Here is a 19,269-nt window from a genome sequence, read left to right as displayed (position 1 = left end):
ATTTCCAATGACCACTCAAAAAAGACGTTTTCAATATACAATTCAGAGTAGCAAGATGATTGGTCCTCGTGAAGTTTCAGTAACTATTGATTACATTGCGACAAATGCCTCGTATTTCAAACAGAAACTTACGAATCTGAAGGCGGCATTATAAAACAGTGTAAGTAGTTAACAACGTAACAGCTTTAAGCCGTACGACAAAATTAAATTAAACACTCATGTTTGAGTTTGGAAGTACACCCACTTCTACAGTGAGGTGACAAGTCACGGTGTAACGATAGACATACGTGCACATGGCGCTAGTATCGAGTGCACAAGGTAGAAATGGGCAGTGCTTCGGCGCAGCTGTCATTTGTACTCAGGTGGTACATGTGTCCACATTTCCGACCTGATTACGGCTGCACGACGGGAATTAAGACTCTGAACGCGGAATGGAAATTGTAGCAAGACGCATCGGTCATTCCGTTTCTATAATAGTTAGGGAATTCAATAGTGAGAGACCCACAGTGTGAAGTGTGTGCAGAAATACCAAATTTCAGGCATTACCTCTTACCACGGACGACGGAGTGGCCGCCGGCCTTCACTGAACGACAGAGAGCAGCAGCATTTGCGTTGAGTTGCTAGTGGTGACAGACTAGCAACAATGCGTGAAATGACCACAGAAATAGCACGCCGGACGTATCCTTTGCGGCAGTGCGGCGAATTTTGGCGTTAATGGGCTGTGGCGGCAGACGATCGACGCGAGCGCCTCTGCTAACAGCAGGAGGTCGCCTGCAGCGCCTCTCCTGGGATCTTGGCCGTGTCGGTTGGGCGCTAGACGACTGACAAAAAATGGCTCTGAGCGCTATGAGACTTAACATCTGCGGTCGTCAGTCCCCTACAACTTAGAACTACTTAAACCTAACTAACCTAAGGACATCACACACATCCGTGCCCGAGGCAGGATTGGAACCTGCGACCGTAGCGGTCACTCGGTTCCAGACTGAAGCGCCTAGAACCGCTCGGCCACACCGGCCGGCGACGACTGACAGACGACTCGTCGCAGTTGGGAAGGTGCAGTTATTAAGGTGGCTGAGCGAAGGCTGCGCGTGTCCGCATTTGGCAGCGCTGGCGGGATGCAGCACTGTGCGGCCCTGCGGCCCCGCTCTGGGCTGGCGGCAGGCCTGCAGAGGAATGGGGGCGCGGCCTCTGCTCCATTGTCGCCTCTAATCCCAGCTCTGCGCGGCCCTCTTATCTGAGCTGTCAAAGCTGTGTGCGACCAGTGGCGTACAGGCGACGCCACGCGGCTGCAAATACACCAGCCAGTATTCGAGGGATGTTCTGTTAGGCCACAGTATATGCCCTGTTTAGTACGCAACGCAAATAACAGAGAAATCAGTAATTGTGGGTAATACAGCTTTTATTTGCTAGCGTAGTTTTTTTGTTATATTTGTCTGGGAAAGGGGTAATAAATAATAGCGCTAATGGCAAAGAGGATAAATGTCATACTACAAATCATTTTGTAAGAGTTTTGCTATCGCTTATCGTCTCTTTGACGTCTGACACGTCGCACGTGCGCCACAGAACTGGGCGCCTGAAAGCGCAGGTGTGTGTGCAGTGAAGTTTTATGGACAAGTGCAAGTCGGCGTTATCGAGTGCCGCGGGCAAGCGTCAGCCTATAAAGGTGAATTCACACTTGACGGAACGTCGCTGTCATGTCAGTCACGTCAAAAGATTCTCGTCTATAGTTCAAATGGTGGCATTAACACACGCCGTCAACCGAACGGCGCGTCAAGTTTTCTCGGGAAGAATATTTCAATAGGCCATAATGTCGCTCACTTGGCAAACAACTGCTGCATTAACTACACAGTGTGAGCTAATACGAAAATATTTCCCACTGAGTTACAGCGAAAAGATCTTAATAGGCACTGAAAGGAATACAAAATAAACGAGGAATACAAAATAAACGAGACATAACTTGTTCAGTGTGCTTTAACTCACGATTTTTGCAGTGTTGTAGCGAAAAGGAAAACCGGGAGTGAAACTGATGTGGCATGCAGAACTTTAAAACACGCTACGGTCGCAGGTTCGAATCCTGCCTCGAGGATGGCTGTGTGTGATGTCCTTAGGTTAGTTAGGTTTAAGTAGTTCTAAGTTGTAGGGAATTGATGATCTCAGAAGTTAAGTCCCATAATACTCAGAGCCATTTGAACCGTTTTTTTTTTTAAACATGGTTCTTAGCAAATTACTGCCGAACAGCAAGTAGCAGAAGTATATGTACACATTGTTCAAGCATACTAAAAGGCTCGTCTAGACAAATCGTAGGCTGTCGAAATGATATTGGACGCCTCACTGTAGAATTTCTCTTTGTTATTATGATTTGTATCTTGCTTTACAGGTGAACTGTTGTTTAGACATCCTGAAATATTTATAGAACCACGACACCTCCTCTTTCAGCTCCATATAAAGTGCGTCGAACTCTCCTTCACGGTCTCGTTTTTTTTAACGTATTTCTAACCCAGACTTTTTGGTCTCTGTTCCTCATCATCAGGTGCAGTAGCAGTCATTGCAAACTGCTTTAAACTAAATTTCGGCATTTTATGACGATCTACCATGAACTCCTAAATAGCGCCTCTAGTGAGTATTTTATGAAGCAGCTGTAACGCCTACACGTTCTTTCGTGAAATTTCATAAATTCCTATGACCGGCGACGCTCAAAAACGTGACGGTTACGTAACGGCGACTTTCCAGCGAGTGTGATTCCCCCTTCGATGGTGAACCCCGCGCTCAGATCCCCGCACAGTCGTGGCGTGTCGACTTCATCAGTTCCAAAACCTTGAATGGCGTGAGCGCGGCCATTACGATACTTTCAGACGTGCTCCGTGTAAAAACGGACCGAACACGTATTATTACCGCTATTACAGCAGTATGTGTTGGAGCTCTAAACATGAACATAAATAAAAAATACTGTGGTAGTGGGGTTACTGAGTATAATTAGTCACAATCGTGCTTCTATGATTAAAGAGTTGAGAGACAGTTATCCAATTATCGCAACATTTTAAGGATGATATATTGCTACGACACACTTATGAGGAAGAGCATTTCTGCAGAGGAACGTGTTAGTTGCTCCTTCCTCGAAGGTTAAATTTGCCACAGCCGCTTCCACATCGTCGCCGTCTAATAAAATTCCCAAGAGATTCAAACTACTTTGATGTACTTCGACGGCAGGTCCTGAAGGTGAACGATTGAAACTTTTAATTGTTATTGTTATGGTCTACAGCCCAGAGACTGGTTTGATGCAGCTCTCTATGCTACTTATCCTGTGCAAGCTTCATCATCTCAAACTACCTACAGCAACCTACATCCTACTGAATCTGCTTAGTGTGTTCATATCTTGGTTTCCCTCTACGATTGTTTTTCCTCCACGCTGCCCTCCAATACTAAATTGCTGAGCCCTTGATGCCTCAGAACGTGTCCTACCAACCGATCCCTTCTTGTAGTCAAGTTGTACCACAAATTCCTCTTCTCCCCAATTCTGTTCAGCACCTCCTCATTAGTTACGTGACCTACCCGTATAATCATCACGATTCTTCTGTAGCACCACATTTCGAAAGCTTCTATTCTCTTCTTGTCCAAACTATTTACCGTCCATGTTTCACTTCCATACATGGCTACACTCCATACAAATACTTTCAGAAATGACTTCCTGACACTTAAATCTATACTCGATGTTAACAAATTTCTCTTCTTCAGAAACGCTTTCCTTGCCATTGCCAGTCTACATTTTATATCCTCTCTACTTCGACCATCATCAGTTATTTTGCTTCCTTAGCAAAAATCACCTACTTGAAGTGTCATTTCCTAATCTAATTCCCTCAGCATCATCTCATTTGACTACATTCCATTATCTTCGTTTTTCTTTTGCTGATGTTCATCTTATATCCTCCTTTCGAGACACTGTTCATTCCGTTCAACTGCTATACCAAGTCCTTTGTTGTGCCTAACAGAATTACAATGTCATCGGCAAACCTCAGTTTTTATTTCTTCGACCTGAATTTTAATTCCTACTCCAAATTTTTCTTTTGCTTCCTTTACTGCTTGCTCAATATATAGATTGAATAACACTGGGGATATGCTACAACCCTGTCTGACTCCCTTCCCAACCACTGCTTCCCTTTCATGCCCCTCGACTTTTATAGCTGCCATTTGGCTTCTGTACAAATTGTAAATAGCCTTTCGTCCCCTGTATTTCACCCCCGCCACCTTCAAAATTTGAAAGAGAGTATACCAGTTAACAGTGTCAAAAGCTTTCTGTAAGTCTACAAATGCTAGTAACGCAGGTTTGCCTTTCCTTAACCTATAATTTAAGATAACTCGTAGGGTCAGTATTGCCTCACCATTAATTATTGTATTAATATTTTTCACGTAAGAATTTGCTGAAAATTACACGGAAGAAAATTCTCAGAGACATCCAAGTAATGTTTTTTGGTGATATCATTGCTCTAAAACGAGTGAAAAAACTCGCCACCATTACCACTCCGTGGTACGAAATTGGCCTTAAAATGTGTTGATGGAAATAGTGCCTTGAACTGGAATGGAAGTGTGAGACACAGCAGACGATGGAGAAAAAAGGTGCTGAAGCATGGAGTGGTGCTGGTAACAGCCTGACTATACGCATATATTGTCATACAAATCGGTCGGTGTAGTCAACGTTTCCCCTCGGGCGCTTTTGGAGGAAAGTAAATAAAAGCAAGTCGTTAATAAGCGTCGTAAGTTTTTTCAAACAATATCACGGTTCGCTTCGAGGAAAACCTGGTTTGTAAAACGCAATTAATTCATCATAAGCTTCAGTCTTTAAATTCTTATTTACATAGTGTTTAGATCTCACATTCCACAAGCACTGTTGCTCTTTGTAGGTATTACAAATTCCCTCAAAACACGTGGTTCAGCAACGATAATCCGCCGTGATGGTGTCGCGTAGTGTAGGTTACTGATAATAATCTACGAAACAGCACACAACTATCCCCCCCCCTGCGGGTCCGGGGATTAGAATAGGCCCGAGGTATTCCTGCCTGTCGTAAGAGGCGACTAAAAGGAGTCCATCCCCCTCACGGGGGTAGTTAGCGCCTGCGTCCGGAGACGGACGATCTTCACGACCTATAATCGTGGTCTTTTTGGTTTTAAACTTCTCGTTTCTTCCTTCCTTTTGTTGGTCCCTTTCTTTGCTCTTCTCCACCTCACTGTCTTCCTTACTCTTTCCCTTGACTTCTCCTTGCCTTCTCATTGCCTTTTTCTCCTTGCCTTCTCATTGCCTTTTTCTCCTTGCCTTCTCATTGCCTTTTTCTCCTTGCCTTCTCATTGCCTTTTTCTCCTTGCCTTCTCATTGCCTTTTTCTCCTTGCCTTCTCATTGCCTTTTTCTCCTTGCCTTCTCATTGCCTTTTTCTCCTTGCCTTCTCATTGCCTTTTTCTCCTTGCCTTCTCATTGCCTTTTTCTCCTTGCCTTCTCATTGCCTTTTTCTCCTTGCCTTCTCATTGCCTTTTTCTCCTTGCCTTCTCATTGCCTTTTTCTCCTTGCCTTCTCATTGCCTTTTTCTCCTTGCCTTCTCATTGCCTTCTTCTCCTTGCCTTCTCATTGCCTTCTTCTCCTTGCCTTCTCTGGTCTCCGCCTCGGCGTTTGAGACAGTCTGTCCTCTTTCTCCCTCTCTCTCTTCTTTTTCCTCTTCTTCCTTCCTCCCTGTGCGTGTCTGAAGGCCGACCCACGCGTTCGCACGCGTAGCCGGTGACGGGGTAACGCGTAAGTCCCCGCCCTGGGTAGACATGTAAGGCACGCGCGTACCCCCTGGTAAAGGCCAGGCCCGGGGAGGGGTGATTGCCTGAGCTGATACCTTCTGACCATGCCGATTGGTCCCTCCGTCTGTTTCTCGGGAGGTGTGACCTGAGGTGTAAACATTCACCTAAGGCGGGAGTGCCCTCTGAGAGGGTCCCCACAAGGAAGGAGCGCGCCATCGGAGACGCTGGCAATCATGGGGGATTCCTCCGCAATGGATTCTACTCCATCGCTTTCGACTTCGACCCAAAAACGGAAACGTGACCAGCCAACAGTGACAAAAGTACTACCGCCTGCCCCACAGTTCCTCGTAGTTTCTCGCACTGAGGACGGAAAGGATTTTTCCTCTGTCAACCCTTTTGTTATTCAGAAGGGCGTTGATGCCATAGCCGGATCTGTCAAATCTTGTACCAGGTTGCGTAACGGCACCTTATTACTAGAAACTGAGAATGCCTTTCAGGCACAAAAACTGCTTCGGGCCACCCTCCTGTACACGTTCCCTGTCCGGGTGGAGGCCCACCGAACTTTGAATTCGTCTCGTGGTGTAGTGTATACTAGCTCCCTCGACGGATTGACTGACGAGGAGCTTCAATCTTTCCTCGCTGAGCAGGGCGTGACGGCTGTCCATCGGGTCATGAAAAAGGTCAACAACGACCTTGTACCGACCCGGACACTCTTCTTGACCTTCGATAGTGTTAAGCTGCCATCGCGCATCAAGGCGGGCTACGAGGTTATTTCTGTTCGCCCCTATGTCCCGACACCTACGCGCTGCTACCAGTGTCAGCGTTTCAATCACACTCGACAGTCTTGTTCCAATGCGGCTAAATGTGTCACTTGTGGCAGGGATGCCCATGAGGGTGACTGTCCACCTCCGTCTCCTCATTGTGTGAACTGTCAGGGTGACCATGCCGCATCCTCCCGCGACTGTCCTGTCTATAAGGACGAACGTTGCATCCAAGAAATTCGTGTCAAAGAGAAAGTGTCAACCTCGGCTGCTCGCAAGCTATTGGCTAGTAGGAAGCCCACGCTGCTCCCAGCGGGGAAATATAGTACTGTCCTCGCCTCTCCTCGGACTACCCGGGAGGTCGCAACCCAGACATGCGATCTGACCTTCAGCACCACGGTCGTTCGTTCGGCCAGTGCTAAGATCGCGCGGTCGACGTCTCCTCTTCCTCCCATCACACCACAGACACCAGCCACTTCCTCAGCTTCTGCTAAGTCGAAGACACCGAAGTCAGATGCACGGTCCTTCAAGAAGGAACCATCCCGTGCAGACTTCCTCCGTCCCTCGACCTCCCAGCCTTCGACCGATACTTCCACCAAACGTCCTTCCAAAAAGGCGCATAGGAAGCACAGTTCTCCTTCCCCGCCACGGCGCATCTCTTCTCCTGCGCCACCCAGCGGTTGCCGCCCCAGGCCGTCATCCGTTTCGCCTGGCCGCACCGCCGGTAGCCGTACATCTGGCCGTTCACCGGCGGAGGAAGCTCCCCCTCCCGGCCATCCTCCCGAGATGGCCGATGACCCTATAGACCCCATGGACGATGACTGTCCGCCTACTGATAGCGGCGGCAGTGCTCGCTCGAAGCCAGGCCCTAAGCGGCCTTCGAGGTGACCCCTTCTCTCATCTTCCTTTTCTTACGATGGCACTTATTCACTGGAATATTCGCAGCATTCGCTCCAACCGAGAGGACTTGAAGTTGCTGCTCCGCTTGCGCCGTCCGCTCGTCGTAGCCCTCCAGGAAACGAAGCTACGCCCATGCGATCAAATTGCTTTGGCACACTACACCTCTGTGCGTTTTGACCTACCCCCTGTGGCAGGTATCCCAGCTCATGGAGGGGTTATGTTGCTGGTCCGGGATGATATTTACTACGATCCCATCACGTTGCACACCGGCCTGCAGGCAGTTGCCATCCGCATTACTCTCCCCACTTTTACGTTTTCCTTTTGTACCGTTTACACTCCATCGTCATCTGCCGTTACCAGGGCAGACATGATGCAACTTATTGCTCAGCTACCTGCACCGTTTTTGTTAACTGGAGACTTCAATGCCCACCATCCCCTTTGGGGTTCTCCAGCCTCCTGCCCGAGGGGCTCCTTGTTAGCAGACCTTTTCAACCAGCTCAATCTTGTCTGCCTTAATACTGGCGCCCCTACTTTTCTTTCGGACACATCTCATACCTATTCCCATTTAGACCTCTCTATATGTACTCCCCAACTTGCACGCCGGTTTGAGTGGTATGCACTTGCTGATACATATTCGAGCGACCACTTCCCGTGTGTTATCCATCTCCTGCAGCATACTCCCTCTCCGTGCTCCTCTAGTTGGACCATCTCCAAGGCAGACTGGGGGCTCTTTTCTTCCAGAGCGACCTTTCAGGATCAAACCTTCACAAGCTGCGATCGTCAGGTCGCACACCTCACGGAAGTCATTCTCGCTGCTGCTGAATATTCCATCCCTCACCCTACTTCTTCTCCACGTCGTGTACCGGTCCCCTGGTGGACTGCAGCATGTAGAGACGCTTTACGTGCTCGTCGACGTGCTTTACGCACCTTTAAACGCCACCCTACAGTGGCGAATTGTATTAATTACAAACGATTACGTGCTCAGTGTCGTCGTATTATTAACGAAAGCAAGAAAGCCAGCTGGGCTGCTTTCACAAGCACCTTCAACAGTTTTACTCCTTCTTCTGTTGTCTGGGGTAGCCTGCGCCGGCTATCTGGCACTAAGGTCCACTCCCCAGTTTCTGGCTTGAAGGTCGCGAATGAAGTCCTTGTGGCCCCTGAGGCTGTCTCCAATGCCTTCGGCCGCTTTTTCGCCGAGGTTTCGAGCTCCGCTCATTACCACCCTGCCTTCCTCCCCCGCAAACAGGCAGAGGAGGCTAGGCCACCTGACTTTTGCTCCTCGAATTGTGAAAGTTATAATGCCCCATTCACCATGCGGGAACTCGAAACCGCACTTGGCCGATCACGGTCCTCCGCTCCAGGGCCTGATTCTATTCATATTCAGATGCTGAAGAACCTTTCTCCTGCGGGTAAAGGTTTTCTTCTTCGTACATACAATCGCATCTGGATTGAGGGACATGTTCCCGCATGCTGGCGCGAGTCTATTGTTGTCCCGATTCCTAAGCCGGGGAAGGACAAGCACTTGCCTTCCAGTTATCGACCTATCTCACTTACCAGCTGTGTCTGTAAAGTGATGGAGCGAATGGTTAACTCTCGATTGGTTTGGCTGCTTGAGTCTCGACGCCTACTTACAAATGTACAATGTGGATTTCGTAGGCGCCGCTCTGCTGTTGACCATCTGGTTACCTTGTCGACCTTCATTATGAATAACTTCTTGCGGAAGCGCCCGACCGCGGCTGTGTTCTTTGATTTGGAGAAGGCTTACGACACCTGTTGGAGGGCGGGCATTCTCCGCACCATGCATACATGGGGCCTTCGCGGTCGCCTCCCTCTTTTTATTCGTTCCTTTTTAATGGATCGACAGTTCAGGGTACGTGTGGGTTCTGTCCTGTCCGACACCTTTCGCCAGGAGAATGGGGTGCCACAGGGCTCAGTTTTGAGCGTCGCTCTGTTCGCCATCGCGATCAATCCAATAATGGATTGCCTCCCAGCTGATGTATCAGGCTCCCTTTTTGTGGACGATTTTACCATCTATTGCAGCGCGCAGCGTACACGTGTCCTGGAGCGCTGTCTTCAGCGTTCTCTTGACCGTCTTTACTCCTGGAGTGTCGCCAATGGCTTCCGTTTTTCTGCCGAGAAGACGGTCTATATTAACTTCTGGCGCTACAAAGAGTTTCTCCCACCGTCCTTACGACTTGGTCCCGTTGCTCTCCCAATCGTGGAGACAACCAAATTTTTAGGCCTTACCTTTGACAGGAAACTTAGCTGGTCTCCACATGTGTCATATTTGGCCGCCCGTTGTACCCGTTCTTTAAATGTCCTCCGTGTTCTCAGTGGTATGTCGTGGGGAGCGGATCGAACCGTCCTACTTCGTCTATATCGGTCGATCGTCCGCTCCAAGCTGGATTATGGGAGCTTTGTATACTCCTCTGCACGGCCATCCATCTTACGCCGCCTCAACTCCATACAACATCGGGGTTTACGACTTGCGATCGGAGCATTTTATACCAGTCCCGTAGAGAGTCTTCATGCTGACGCTGGCGAATTGCCGCTCACTTACCGGCGCGATATACTGCTTTGTCGGTATGCCTGTCGGCTACTGTCAATGCCCGACCATCCGTCTTATCGTTCCTTTTTTGACGACTCTCTCGACCGTCAATACGGGTTGTCTGTCTCTGCCCTGCTACCCCCTGGAGTTCGCTTTCGTCGCCTCCTTCAACACCTTCATTTTTCACTCCCTGCAACCTTTCGAGTGGGCGAGAGCCACACGCCACCTTGGCTCCAGGCTCAGGTCCGCGTTCACCTTGACCTCAGCTCGCTCCCAAAAGAGGTCACCCCCAGTTCGGTCTACCACTCCCGTTTTTTGGAACTTCGTTCGAAGTTCATCACCATGACTTTGATTTATACAGATGGCTCTAAGACCAATGACGGGGTTGGGTGTTCCTTTATAGTCGGGGCACAAAGTTTCCAATACCGGCTCCATGACCATTGTTCGGTCTTCACAGCTGAGCTCTTTGCCCTCTACCAGGCTGTTCTTTACATCTGCCGCCACCGACATTCTGCTTATGTCATCTGCTCAGATTCCCTGAGCGCCATCCAGAGCCTCAGTGATCCGTACCCGGTTCACCCTTTCGTACACCGGATCCAACGCTCCCTTCAGCGGCTGGTGGACGTCGGTCCGCCGGTTAGCTTTATGTGGGTTCCCGGCCATGTCGGTATCCCTGGGAACGAAGCTGCAGATGCCGCGGCCAAGGCTGCGGTCCTCCAGCCTCGGACAGCTTCTTGTTGTGTCCCTTCGTCCGATCTTAGCAGGGTCATTTGTCGGCGCGTTGTGTCGCTGTGGCATGCCGATTGGGCTGCACTTACCGACAACAAGCTTCGGGCCTTAAAACCTCTTCCCGTGGCTTGGACGTCCTCCTCACGCCCTTCTCGGCGGGAGGAGGTCGTTTTAGCAAGGTTAAGGATTGGACACTGCCGGTTCAGCCATCGCCATCTGCTGACGGCTGCGCCGGCGCCGTTCTGCCCATGTGGGCACTTGCTGACGATTAGACACATTTTAATGTCCTGTCCCGATCTTAACCAACTGCGCCTCGATCTTAACCTGCCTATTACTTTCGATGCCGTTTTAGCGGATGACCCACGAGCAGCTGCTCGTGTTCTTTGTTTTATCAATTTGACACACCTTGCTAAGGACATTTGATGAAGTTTTTTAATCCTATGCCTGTCAGTCTGTCTTTTATTGTGTTTTTCCTTTTAGTTGTTGTTGTCAACTTGTGGCTCGCGGTGCATTTTTAGAGTAGTCAGGGCGCTAATGACCATTGAAGTTGTGCGCCCTAAAACCACAAAAAAAAAAAAAAAAAAAAAAAAACACAACTATCCCGCCGCTTACTGTAGGCAACTAACGTAGAAACCAGCGAGGGAGCGAACAACACAATAGTACGCATGACAACGCCGCACGCCTGCGGGCAGAGATACGGGGCATATTCAACCTGCGGCTCACGTAAGAGTTTGCGTTCGCAAGCGCATTCTTGCGCGCGGATCTGCGTGGCTCACCTTAAATCGTGCGCTTAGGAATGCTCGTGTGACGGCCCCTAAAGTTTGTTGTTGTGAAGAATGCCGCGCCGTGTTGTGGATCAGGATCCGCGTTAAATTGTAGGTCCCCTTATAACTGGTTCGGTAAGTTTGCTCAAAGGTCGGGGGAAAGGCAACGGCATACTATTTCCAACAGGACAATGTCTATTATAGCATTGTGATGTTTCAATCCACCTAAGGGATTGAGCACAACTTCTAATTTTCTCCGTATACGCACATAAACGATTTTTCAGTTAGTATCAGGTAAACAATGATTATTAGCTGGCGATCCTGCTATCTCCAGGAAGGTACCTTCAGTGCATGGTCGTAAGGAAATTCTGGGCGACTTAGTATTTCTATTTGGGTTACTGAATTGTCGTTCTCCTAATATGTGAATAAATGCACGATAATGACATTAGTAAATTAAGAATACGATACTGTCCGATTATAAGTTCAGTGCCCAACATCTGGAACACGCCACATCGTTTAAATACTTAGGGAATCCTAGGAAGCTAGAACCAGTTTCTTATCTTTGCTCCATCAGATCCCCAAAGAAGTCAACAAGAAAATCAGATTATGATGCCGAACGTCGCCATTACTCGCGTGCCGTCTACAATTACAGTCGTCGTACAATATTCACACGATATTAGATTATGTCTGTGTAGACGATGCTCGATTATTTGATCATCATAAAAATTCTTCCCAAAAATGTAAATCTCTGCACCACAAATGTTTCATTAATCTTCAGGGACCATACGGTTTCAGCATCAGCTGCTAACCACTACATGTTTAAGAGACACTGGACCTGATACGTCGCCTAGTCGAATCCCGACGTCGGAAGGAATTTTCAATTCTATCACTTTGCCTGCAATGTTCCTGGTCAACAAACTATGCCAGAGTGTGTACGATCCAACCTTTTACTGCTCTCTCATGTGATTATGGTATTCACTGGGGCCCCTGATTGCTACACTGAAGTGTAGGGCGTTTCCAGGTACTAGCTTTAACTCTCCCTTTTCACCGAACCCCATTACCAACCATTACAAAAACGCAATAACAACACTGCAAAAGCTACAATCAGAATTTGTTACTTTTTATTTCCTTTAACCACTTCTAACTGACCACAGTGCTGTTTATCGTTCAAAAATCTCGTCGTTTGTTACCGAATAAGAGTAAGCACGGGTCGACTACTTCGTGTTTTCGTCACTTTCTAATAACGAAGTGTCGTACATGCAGTAACATAACTTTCTCCCTGCTGAGCGGAAATTTTAAAGCTAAAGACTTGGAAGAAATATCTCCACACTCTTCTCACTGGACTTTATCAAACATTGATCGGGTCGTGACTTGGCCGGGAGTTCATTGACATGCAGTATTCCGGCCACTGGCCGTGCCACGACTGTGGAAACGCCAGTGCAACTTTACAACTGTGAATACATCATTATGGATTGGGAAAGGGGTCAACACAGAATCTTCAGTCTGTCGTGCCATTTGCCTCCTGAAATACATTTATGAGGTCAGACGTTATTGTAGCGCGATGGCGCGGCATAATACGTCCGCAAGGCCGTCAACTGCTCATTGTTGTGACGCGCCAAATTAGTGTTAAACTTTCCTACGAGTGTAATCACTATCTCTCAAATCCCGAAACGAATGTACCCAGTATTCACCATTTACGAAAATGTGAAAGACACACTGGTTGAAAACTCTCAGACCCCAGTCGACACAGTTGTCAGCGGTGATACAGATGTACATCGTATGTACCCCATTGTCGCTGGTAACAGATCTAAGATTACACTCAACTTTCACTTGGAATCGCTGATAACACTAATACGGCTCTTTTGAAAATTTAGATCACGCCTTTAAAGTAAACATCCATCATTTACGATCGTGGATCTACTCAATTGAGCTTCGTTTCGTCTAGATTGAATTTACGGAAAAAGTGACGTTGAAAACAAGTGTACTGAAATATTGTTCTTCGTTACAAAATATTGGGAAACTTTTTCTTCCAAGTTCGAATATGTGTTTGAGTTAGTAAAAATAAAGTTGTATGATTTTAGGTAGTGTACTTACGTGGTTTTCTCTGTGATTTGTATATATGCTAGGACGATTCGGAAGTAAAATATATATTTATTAATCGACTGGGAGATGCAGTAGAATCTCTTTCCCTTTAAGACTTTGATTTTGTTGGCTTATAGACACTGGGGAATGCTACAGACTGAATTGTAATAACGCCGCAGTAAATTTAAAATTAAAACAGTAATATAGAAAGCCGCAGTAAAAGACCCGAAGGAAGCAGGTATAACACAACTTTATACACCAGAGAGAGAAATTATTACACATAATTTTCACAGCTGTACACCTGTCATCACAAGAAAAAACATAGAAGACCAGAACAATGTGGCGTGACGGTAGAAAAAAAATAGTGCGTTCTGAGAGACTGAAAGTAATAAACAAATAAATGTGGCCATGAAGAAGAGGTATAATGGAACTCTGAAAATACCGTTTGTTTAAAATAACATAACTCAGTAGGGCCAAAACGACGACGATGATGTAATATCAGCATGTCAGTGTACACTTTTTTTCTCGTTTTCGAGCGACTGAAATGGTTACATTTCTGCCGATGCCGAGTGATCAAAAAAATTGCGAATGCGAACACTTTCTAAATTAGAAAACATTTCACAGCAAGCGGACCAGTAAAACATTTTTATTTACCGTGAACTTAATTCGTGAACAATGCTAGGGCTAGAAACGCTGATTTCAGAAGATAGTATATGGTTTGTGGAAGGAAAAACTTAACGCTCAGCATTCGATTACTCGAATTGGTCGTTAAAGTTCACAGTGCTTTGTTTCCATCGCAGGAGGAAATACATTGATACATCTTTGTTATGTATTGGATGAAATAGGAGCCGCAATTCAAGGTGAATATCTAGGAGCGCTGCTTGCATCAATTTATCATTGTTTGCTGCAATACTGATACTATCTAAAGGCTCTGCTTGCGTTTTCTGATATGGCATTGATAATTTACAAGAATTCGTGCACATCGAAGTAACAGACCCATTGCGAGCGATACATATCGAACGTTCCGCTCTGTCGAGTCTCGAAGCGGGAAATGCGGACTTCGAGTGTAGAAAGTCGGCTGAGAACACTAAAATATTTCTCGAAAAAGGTAGATGTACCAGGTGAGGCTAGCGGGATGAATGTGTCGTATTTTCTTACGCGGAAGGAGTCGGTTACACGTTTGAACGATACAACGAAATATTTGGAATTTTGTTGGGAGTGTGGACACCTTCCTAGCCACAATGCGAGAAATTGCGCATTTTGGCGCCGCAAATTGTTACCCTGTGCAAGGTGAGAAGTCATACTTAATTATCCTTATCGTGTAAAAAATACAGGAGAAAATTTAACATACGTGCCAACACCTGGTTTCAAGATGCTAAATTAAGTATTCAGCAAAGCATCATAGTTTTTGCGTGTTGTATAAGAAACTGAGAAACTGCGTTTTGGAGGAGGCTGCGGTGGAATCTGACATGTCAGTGAATACCGTTTAAGATTATTATGGGTTTTGTGGAGAAGCCTGCTATGTTGACTAATGACAGTGTTCCGATTGGCGGTCAGAATAATGTGGCGGAAGATGATGAATCTTACATTGCTACACGTAAGTACGGAAGAGGGCGAAACCTCAGAAATGTAAAAGAGCACATCCGGGTTTTTAAAGGGCTCTAGCGGGACTCTAGGAAATGTCTTACGTTGCTTATGTATTCAAAGGGGGAAAAATTGCAAGCGTTGTGGTGGCGCAAATGCAATTACTCGATACGAAGGTCATCGCTGACGGTTTGGAAGTCATATCGAGCTTTAAAGAAGAAAAATATTGATCACGATTTTGTGAATCATTCCGTAGAATTTGTAGTATGTGATGAGCCTTCTGTATACGCGCAGAATATCGAGCATATGTGGAAGTCTCTCAAATAGTCTATAAAGAAAGACGGGAGATCGGGATCAGTTGCACATATATCACTTTCTGTATTTCCAGAACCTGCGACTATCTGGGCAATGTGTGTCCTGTGAGACTCTCCCACTTTTCCTCAAACGTCGTTATGTTAAAGAATAAATTTGTCAATGTTCAACTTCATATGAATACACTGTACTAGCAGAGAACGATATGACATAAGATGCTGGTGGTTACAAATATTTCACTCCTTTATTCCGAAGCTGTGACGTTTATATTGTTTGTCACAAATATTTGGGAACATTTGAAATGAGGTTAAAAGTTTAAAATTTTTTATCGGCGACTTGAATCGTGTCATGCGTCCGTCAGTGTTCAATTTCTTATTTGATGCAATTGAAAAGGAAAAGTTATAAGTCAAACTTTTGTTGGCTGTGCTTTATGGACTTATTTCCAATATTGCTCATGCCGCATTAAATGTATCATTTTTACCACCATCATTTTTACGATGATTACATGAATTTGGCAACGTTAATGTACGGACATGGCGTTAAATGTTACCATTTATGGTTTCTATTAAAAGAAGCCAATGCAAATCTTAACATTTTGATGTATGAAAGGCTTAATAGACATTGGGGGAATTTTTGTAATTCATATTATTTCAGGCAGAGTCATACCTACTACGACTTGCGCGTGAAAAAAGTTTTAAATTTGAATGGATATTGCGTGACTGTACCTAATCGAGGTCGTGGACTTACTGATTCCGAGATGTAACTTCTCGCTACAAATAGGCAGTGACGTTTACTCTCGGACTGTGGCTTGACACAAAGCAGAATTCGTTTTTTGCGCGTAGTGAGGAGTAACTGGTAGCAGTCTAACTCTCCACAGTTGCTGAGATCCAGAATTTGCAACCTGCGTAAGTACAAGCTCTATTTTATTTGCCATAGACGTAGACCCAACATGCTTAGAGGTCTGTTATTGAATATTACAACGTACCTCGAGAACCTGTCACTATATGGGTGTAACAGTTCTGTTTCATTAACGGAAACTGAACGGCGAAGTTACAGGTAGACAGAGACGGAAATATGCTTAGAAGTTTGTTATCGACATCACGCAAAAGTTTCTTACAAACATTATAATTGCTGATCGTTTGGGTCACAGTTACGTCAACCTGCATAACCAGATACTCGTATTATAACACATTCGTAGGAAATGTAAATTGTAGCTTTCTCATTAAGCTTGCATTAATTAAACAAAACTGTTACACCTATGTAGTGACCGGTTCTCGTCGTGATGTTCAACACCATAAAATATATGCGTTTCCAATACGTTCGTCTTTTGTCGTGTCTCTTGTCAACATATCGAGAATCGACCGCTCGATATATATCGAAATCGCTCAGCAACTTCAATGTGCACCGATTCTTGGAGCTTGGCAAGGCATTTCGTCGTCGTTCCTTGATGGAAGTCGCTGCTCCGTGTAGTCGTTGCAGCCGTGTAATGTTTCTGAAATGGGCTTCTTATGTGTGCGTTTCAAATGCAGGAGGCACATTTTGTGTGTCTGTGTTGTCTTCTGCATGTTAGTAATTTCCACGTGGTACTGCCACATGGAATCCGGCTATGAGGATCTACGAAACTTGAGTGTAGTAAATAATATTTCTTTTTGCAATTCGTAAAGTAAGTTTTTAATGTTTGAAGTAAGAAGTAATTACGCACCCCGACATTTGTTTTGATATTACACTAAGATAGTATACGACAAAATGTATCTTTGGTTTTGGTTCGTTCTGTGGTGCTTCATTTGTAGCCAGCTGATTTAAGACTCCTCATAGTATGTATACTTGGCATATAGACCGGTGGTATTTATGTGTAGTAATGATGCGGCAAGGCGGCATTTATAGTGTTTATTTTCTGTGTATCGGATTCTTTCCTATAGTTTTACAATTAAGTGGAGAGAGCTACAAAGTTTTCCATAAGATGTTATATATGCCGTTATTTTATGTAATCTCAAGATTTTAATACTATACTTGATAACCCTTCTTTATTTTGGCCTAAACTGTGTCAATATTGTTTGGAATGAGATAGTAGATGTTATACAATTGTTTTGTAACGTCAGCGTTGCTAATGTAATTACTGTACATCTGCGTGCGCTCGTGTTTTTAAGTACTCCTGAAGGTACGTCGTAATTTTTTTATGCGAGTAGTAAATGTCGACGGGCTGAACACAAAGTACTGTAGGGTAGCAAATAGACTGAAGCAAACTGTTCCAAGAAGGACAAGTTAATATTATTTTGTGTTTAAAATGGTTTCAAAATGTGGTCTTGTTTATGAAAAATAGTTAGCCCTACGTGTGGAATGCCTTTGGTGGTATGGAGGGTGATGTGGCTACCACATCACTACCATCTTGTGTGTGGAACTAAAACACTAGTAGAGACAGAATATTCCCACTCGCCTGTTATTTTCTCGTGTGTGGTTTCAATTATTGAAACCTACGCTGCCAAGGATCTTTTACCTCCCCATTTAAGTTGATGTACCTTCCTCTGAACGCATTTTCGACCGTAAGCCCATATGACCTTTTTCGGATCATCGTCATTTCTGTGATCATTTCCTACAATTTGCCCCATTTTGCAAAGTCGCCCTGTATGACAAACTACTACAGTCAAACGCCTTTAATGACTTCAACGTTAAACTGTAAATACGAGGAACTATAAGGCGTACCTCTGTCGTCCTGAATGAAAGGTTTTAAAGCCGTCTGCCCGCGACTGAATACTGTACATACAATTTGCATTTTGCCAAACGCATTTCGCCGTAGTTAATTGCAGCGCCTTTAGTGGTTGTATGGTTCCGTGTTTTCCTATACGTGTGCTTGTGGTTCTGTTGATGAAGCTGTTCTTCTGTCTGTGCAGCTAAGAATTCTTGCCAGGACAGTGCACAAACTGCACGCGCAGCTTCCCTCCATGAACATCGTGCTTGCTGACCGAAAAATCATTAATGTAATGAGAACTGACAGACCACCAAATTTAAAGAAGCTGCTTCCACCATATGTTGGCAGGAGCAGTTTTTCCGATGTTGGTGCACGCAGTAAAAGCTAAATCCGTGTTTTATGTGGACACCGCTGGCGTACGTTAGTAATACGCATCGTATTGATTGTTCGTTCTCTCGATGTCCAACAACGAGAGTTTGATGTTAATTCTGTGTTACCGTAACTATGGAAATGAACGATATTTTTGTTTTGTTCTGTCAGATGAACGTGGAGGGCAGCGAGATGCGAGAGCGGGCGGCGCGCATCTGCCGAGACTACCTGCACGGCGCCTGGAAGACAGTCACCTCCAAGGACATCCAGCTGAAGAGGATCAGGTCAGTCGACTGCTCTCCAGTAGCAATATTAGAGTAAAACTAGGAACGAGCGGGTGTGAACAAGTCTATTATTTAAATAAGTCAGTTAATCATATCGATAAATTGTATCCAAATAATCAACTATTCGCTTAAATGTTAATGCCACGTCTTTATTTTTAGCTGTATAAAGCATTCCCTTAAAATTAATTCTTTATGATAGAAATGTTTATTCCACAAAAATGCAGCGATGCTATCACACTTAAACAGGGTGGGCCTTAAGTCTTCCTACAATTATCAAACTATAGAACTTATGAATTTGTGGTTTATGACAAATGAAAGAATTACTGACAAAGTTTTCGTTAGGATGTGAATAAACTTCAGCATGTGTGCCGTTTGTTGCTCGAAAAATCGATATTCGATTTCACGCAATATGTGTGACAACATTCCATGTATAACACCAGCAACAGCATTTGTCAAACTTTTTTCTTAGTGTTCTGACAT

The 19,269-nt window shown here is 45.4% G+C and overlaps 1 protein-coding gene across 3 annotated transcripts in view; it reads left to right on the top strand.

The window, feature by feature from the left end:
• LOC126101111 (choline/ethanolamine kinase) overlaps nt 1–19,269 on the top strand; it is a 200,436-nt gene that overhangs the window by 98,368 nt on the left and 82,799 nt on the right. For all 3 annotated transcript variants that reach the window (XM_049911788.1, XM_049911787.1, XM_049911789.1), the window contains exon 2: nt 18,677–18,789. In XM_049911788.1, the coding sequence (XP_049767745.1) occupies nt 18,677–18,789 (113 nt within the window). The remainder of the gene's footprint in view (nt 1–18,676; nt 18,790–19,269) is intronic.

This window comes from Schistocerca cancellata, chromosome 9 (genome assembly GCF_023864275.1).
Source record: "Schistocerca cancellata isolate TAMUIC-IGC-003103 chromosome 9, iqSchCanc2.1, whole genome shotgun sequence".
Lineage (NCBI taxonomy): Eukaryota > Metazoa > Arthropoda > Insecta > Orthoptera > Acrididae > Schistocerca > Schistocerca cancellata.
Note: the sequence above shows the minus strand (reverse complement) of the source record. Positions and strands in the feature narration are given on the sequence as shown.